Consider the following 5,998-nt stretch of genomic DNA (forward strand, 5'->3'; position numbering starts at 1 on the left):
GGCGTTGTTGTGACCCAAGTGCAGGACCCAGCACTTGGCTTTGTTGAACCTCACACAGTTGGCCTCTGCCCATCGATCCAGCCTGTCCAGATCCCTCTGCAGAGCCTTCCTACCCTCAGGCAGATCAGCACTCCCACCCAACTTGGTGTCATCTTCAAATTCACTGAGGGTGCACTTGACCCCCTTGTCCAGATCCTTGATAAGGATATTAAAAGAGAACTGGCCCCAGTACTGAGCCCTGGGGAACACCAGTTGTCACCAGCTACCAGCTGGATTTAACTCCATTCACCACAACTCTTTGGGCCTGGCCATCCAGCCAGGTTTTACCCAGCAAAGAGTGCACCTGTCAAACCATGAGCTGCCAGCTTCTCCAGAAGAATGCTGTGGGAAACAGTGTCAAAGGCATTCATACCCTGCCACTGATACTGTAAGAGGCTTTTGCAAAGTAGCTGTCTTTGTAAAAATTCCAGTACGGTATGTTTTTGCATAAGATAAAAACTGACATTGGTAAATGGCAGGTGCTGTGTAAACAGCGTTCACAGTGTTTGAGCAACACCCTCGGTGTTTTGGTACTGTGTGTATTGCCCATTGTAGATGTCAGCCATTTGTGTGCCCAGATTTACTTTCATAGTAATTAGAAGTGTTCAAACGGCAGGGAAAGACTTCTCCAGATGTTCTGTAATGTTCCTTTAATGTAAAAGATGTGATGAAAAATGATTGTAAAAATGGTTCAGAACCACTTGTAAGTATAACCTGGTATGCCCAAATATTTAATCCTAGGTACTTCATCTGCAGCATCATCACCATTAAAAAAAGAACAGCCCCTGTTTACTCTCAGACAAGTTGGAATGATCTGTGAACGTTTGCTGAAAGAACGTGAAGAGAAAATACGTGAGGAGTATGAAGAAATTTTGACCACAAAACTTGCAGGTATATTACAGTTCAAAATAATGCGTTAGGGTGAACTTGAAAGCTTAAAACTTGTCATTTTTATGTTATGCTGTATTTTTTTCCCCTGACCTAATGTGATTAAGGAAGGAGACTGCATACAGGACACAAAAAATTGTGTAGTGTCTTTGATAGTTGGTTTTGGTTTTTTGTTTCTGTGCTGCCCTGGATAGAAACTGTGACTCCTGGGCATTACTAATCAGTGGCAACAGTGGTTTTATTTCAGATAGAACTTTCTCTTGCTATCATGTCTGAATTGATCATTTCCTCCTCTTTCTGGTTTTTTTTTGGCACGAAAGACTTTTCTATTCTACTGGCTTAAGAGCTCTTTGTGAAGGACTTGTTTGGTTTTTGGGTGTTTGGTTTTTTTTTTTTCCCTGCTGGGAAACTGACTTCCTTTTTCTGGAATTTGGCAAGATGACAGTACTTAAGATTTCCCTTTCTTTTCCCAGTACTTACTATTACACTGCTGCCAGCCGTGTTTGGTATCTGCCTAAGCGTCAGTAGTTCAGCTGCATTTCTGAGTCTCTGTGTGGAATTTATTTCACACCATTCGGCTGATATTTTTGGCACCTGATGCCAACTTCCCTTTCCATAAGGATCATGTTGACGTCAGCACTGTAAATATGACCTTTCTTTGGTTGTTGAAGCCCTCTGCTTACTAAGCATCTTGCTGGCATTTGAGCACCTACATTCTGGTGCGTGCAGAGGGTAGGTGCCTTCACAGTGTGATTCGGTGTCTAATTTAATATTAGAGCGTGATGACAACAAACATCTGAGTGCACTCTTTGGCAGCAAACCTGCTTCTGAATACCCACGGCTTCCCACCTGCAAACACATCAGAATACAAGTTTGCAGATCTCTTCAGGTGTGGGAATAAAACCTCATACAAGCATGCCCATGCAGAAAGCCACCAGGCTTGGGTCAGGCTTGTGGGTCGCCTGTGACAGTCTTGTCCCTGCGCCTGAGCCTCTGTCTGCATTCCCTGCTTGCTGATCCGCCATCCCTGTGTAAACAGTTGCTACAGTTGTAAGTCCGCCTTAAATCTACGTCTCAGTGCAACTGTGACTAGAGCCATAAGCATTTACGTGACTTTGGGCCTAATGTTCCATTTCTGTGTGTTTAACCTGCTTCAGACTGATGAATTGGGACTCCCTAGAGCTTTTTCCCCCCCCTAATGTATACGTATGTTAGCAATTGGGTCATGTCTTGTGTTCTCCTAAATGCATCTCAGCAGTGATCATCATAACTAGTTGAAGACCATTTATGTTTGTTCCAGGCACTTTCTTAGTACAACCTGCAGTTCTTTACAAGCAGGAACCCCTCTAGCCAAGTTCCTTACGTGTCCTCCATCTGTCAGTCCCAAAGGGAACGTTCTCTTTCTTGGTTTTGGGTTTGTTTTTTTTTTTTTGGAAGAGGAGGGGATAGTTTCTATTTTGGGGTTGGGGGGGTGTTATGGTTTGGTTTTACAGTGAGGTGAGTTAGGCTTACTTGTTCTTAGTAAGGTAGTCATCAAAAGAGCTACTGGAAAGGTCATGTTACTGTATCCCATATATCAAGCCAATAATATATATTTTCAGCGTTCTGTGGGAATTCAGAAAGAGAGACTGCCAAAAGAATTTGCAGATTCCTTACATAGAAGGCCAGTTACATTTTTGTGCTGATGGAATGATTATGTCCTTCTGTAAACTGTGCAGTAAGGTGATACTCCTTCTTACAAACCAGTGCAGTCAGTGGAAATGCAACTGGGAATTCTGTAGTAAATCTCAGTTGAATAGCTTCATTCAGGTGACTTAGCTGAATGTTTGGATCTCAGGTATGTTCCTCATTCCATTTTGAATCACAATTTTCTTGTAGGTGGTTAGCCAGATAATGCCTTTTTTTTCCTTCTCCCATGAGCAGAGTTGCCTTTCATGCAGAGTGAGCATTTGATAAATGGAAAACTCAGATCGCTGTAATTTCCCTTCCTGCCCGTTACCTGAAAAAGCTGCGTTGGCATAAACGTGAGGTTGCAAGGTCCTCCACAGGTCTCAAAACCAGGAGGGGAGTGTAAGGGGCTGAGTGAAACTTGGGCTTGAAAGTTTTGCCAGCAGCTGTTTGTGAAAAACAGCTTTTCCTACCAAAGGTCAAGTCCTAGAGTGGGGTACTCCTATTTGTATTTGTGTCATTTAGCCACCTTTTGACTTAAAATGGATAGGACATAGATGGTATGGGATGCCAGTGGTGTCAGGTCACCGTAGGTTGCTCTTACCTTTGGGTTGCTTAGCTGGCCAAATCTGAATGCCACCCGACAGGGGAATTTTAGTAACCATGGATTCTTTCAAGTTTCCAAAGCCGTAGTTTTGACCTTGATGATGCTACAAAGCAGCTGTGTACGTCGACTTAAACCTTTAAAGCAGAACGCTTGCAAGTTGGTTTCTGGCCTTTTAATACACACTTTTAGGAAAAGATCTAGTTGCTGTTATTTTTGGAAATGGTTTCTGGGCAACAGATGCATCAATCTGCTCTTTGTGTTGCGTTGATGTTTGGCTGAGATCCTGGGGTGGCTGCTGGAAAGCCATCAGGCAGAACTGCAGCGGAACAGCGGTCCTGCTTGTGGGCAGAGGGGAGCTGGCTGCCCTGACCCCAGCCCCTGCAGTCAGGGACGAAAGTCCTTGGGTCGGTGGGTCCGGTCCGTGCTTGGGGCGGCTGCTGCGCTGCTTGCTGATGACTGATACCCTGTTTACTTCGAAGGTGAAGCTCATCCCTGCAAGAGGATGGGGACTTTAATGGGGCAGACCGGTGGGACTAGGAACCACTACAAATGTAACTGCGTTTTTGGTTGAAGATTGCCTTCTTTGACCTTGCCCTTTTCTCAGAACACCCCACATTGCTGCACATGTATTTTTCCACAAGGGAGGAAGGGGAATGGAGAGGAGCGGCATCTGGTAGATATTACTCTCCTTGTTCAGTTTGCTAATGCTGAGAGGTGATACCCTGCTGATGAGTGCACTGTGGGAACCGAGTAAAATACTGCGAATGTATTTGTATGTATGTGTATAGGAGGAGTCCTCTTTCTGGGAATTAACAACGCTTAGGTCAAAGCCAAATTAATACGTTTAATACCTATGTAAATCTCACTTCAGATTACACAGTAGCTGTTTTCGTGAAGTCCACAGTCAAGTAGATGTCTCCCATTGTGGCTCTCTCTTGTGATTGGAATTAGCCAAGTGTTAGTCACTCAGCACTTCATCCTTTTAGTTTGATTTTTCTGGTGGCCACCAAAGAGAATTGCTGACTCCGTAGCAAGTCCCTTTCCTGTACTTCTGTGTTTCCATGCCATTAAAACAATTTCCTCACATCTGGTAGCGGTAGGAGCAGAGAGGAGTTAAGTTTCCAACCCTAGCACTGACCTTAATGCCGCGTTTGCTTAACGGCTCTGCCCCTGCTGGGGATCTGTGCGATGGGCACGCTTCACGGCGTCCAAGTGCAGCGTCTGGCACGTAGCTGGGCGTTGGGGTGCACCGCAGCCCGTGTGTCCGTGCAGCATCGTTCTCTTGGAGCGCATTACTGTCTGTCCCTTCGCAGAAGTTTGTAAGGGAGAGCCTTTTAATTAAGGGGATGTGTGCTGCATTGTAGTTCTTGGGGGTGAAAAGGAAATGGCAGCTATGAACTGTGTAAAGCCACTTAAAACCACTGTTAGTGGATGCGTGTTTAATGTATACGATTTGTATGTATAATGGGGGGAAAAAAGTAGCCTTGAGTATTTTTCAGCTTGGGTTAAACTCCGTATACTCACCCTCGTAACGCTTTGTGCTTGCAGAACAATACGACGCATTTGTGAAGTTCACGCATGATCAGATCATGCGACGATATGGAGAACAGCCTGCCAGTTGTGAGTATTCCTTCTGCTTCCCAGAGGGAACTGTGAGCCCTCGGCCGCGTAAATGGCCGTTGTGGGCCGTTGGGCTTCCGCTCGGCCCCAGGGTGGTGGTACGGAGAGGTCGAAGGGAAGATGGGAGCTAACGCGCAGCTTGTGTTTAAAACCTCTCCCCCGTGCTGTGCTGGGTGGTGGCCATCGAAGCGGGTTGCCCTAAGAGGTCTGCGCTAGAGCTGGAATTTGTTAGCTCCGTTATTAACCCTTGGGTGTTTTTTTCTTCTCTTTGCAGACGTTTCATGAATCACACTTTCTGCATACGTGGGTTGCCCTACACACCCTGTTTTATTGTTGCAAGCCATCCCCTTAAAGACTTGCAGCAATGCCATATTTTTTTTTCCCCCCCCTGTGAACACAAGTTATTTCAAGCTTTTGTCAGTGGCAACCACTCTTATGCAGCAACTGGTTTTGGAGTGCTCCCTGATGTCAGTACCACCTGGATGTGGACCTTTGCTACCTGTAATAATACCAGTGGCCTCATTCGCTGTATCATTACAATTTGGCTTCTTATGTTAATAAGTTTGAAAAATTAAAGGATTAAAGCTGGTGTTCTAGAAGTTGCCCTTCACTGGTTGTGTAAATAAAAATGTAGAATGACACTTCTGACTGAGGTTAGTGTGGTTTTCATAACTGTGCACTACAACGAAGCTGTAATCACAGTTAAGTTAGAATGTAATCCCAGGACAATTTTAAGCAAATAGCCCACAGTACTGCCTGTGAAATAGTGAAGGAGGGCATTTCTGTATTCCATGACTTTTTTGGGGGTTAAGAATGGGTTTATATGATTTCTCATTTTTTTGTAGTTTTTATTTATTCTATCAGTCTTTAACAAATGTTTATTGCTGCAATTTTTCAGTGTATCATTGTTTTACTGCCCTTGTAGTACTGGAATTTAGTTGGAAGAATAAAACATTTACTTCTAATCTGTTTGTTTTTAATATGCAGGTGGAACTTTTGCTGTGTATGAATAAACTTAAATTGAGTGTTTAAGTGAAAACTTTTATTTACTAGCAGCAGGGGTGGATCAGGAGAAGGAGGTGGATGAGACTCTCGGGCGAAGGAAGCTTCCTTAGGTTGGCAGTCCCGTTTCCCTCTGGTGGAAGCGTTGGTTGCAGAGCGGACAAGGAACTGTTG

The 5,998-nt window shown here is 44.5% G+C and overlaps 1 protein-coding gene across 1 annotated transcript in view; it reads left to right on the forward strand.

Annotated features, from left to right (window-relative positions):
* Positions 1-5,787, forward strand: part of AKIRIN2 (akirin 2) — a 7,489-nt gene extending 1,702 nt beyond the window's left edge. Inside the window, exons 3-5 of the mRNA XM_010156018.1 lie at positions 781-930; positions 4,751-4,822; positions 5,097-5,787. Of these exons, the coding sequence (XP_010154320.1) occupies positions 781-930; positions 4,751-4,822; positions 5,097-5,107 (233 nt within the window). The 3' untranslated portion in view covers positions 5,108-5,787. The remainder of the gene's footprint in view (positions 1-780; positions 931-4,750; positions 4,823-5,096) is intronic.
* Positions 5,788-5,998: the final 211 nt, after the last annotated feature.

This window comes from Eurypyga helias, unplaced genomic scaffold, assembly GCF_000690775.1.
Source record: "Eurypyga helias isolate BGI_N326 unplaced genomic scaffold, ASM69077v1 scaffold1097, whole genome shotgun sequence".
In the NCBI taxonomy this organism is placed as follows: domain Eukaryota; kingdom Metazoa; phylum Chordata; class Aves; order Eurypygiformes; family Eurypygidae; genus Eurypyga; species Eurypyga helias.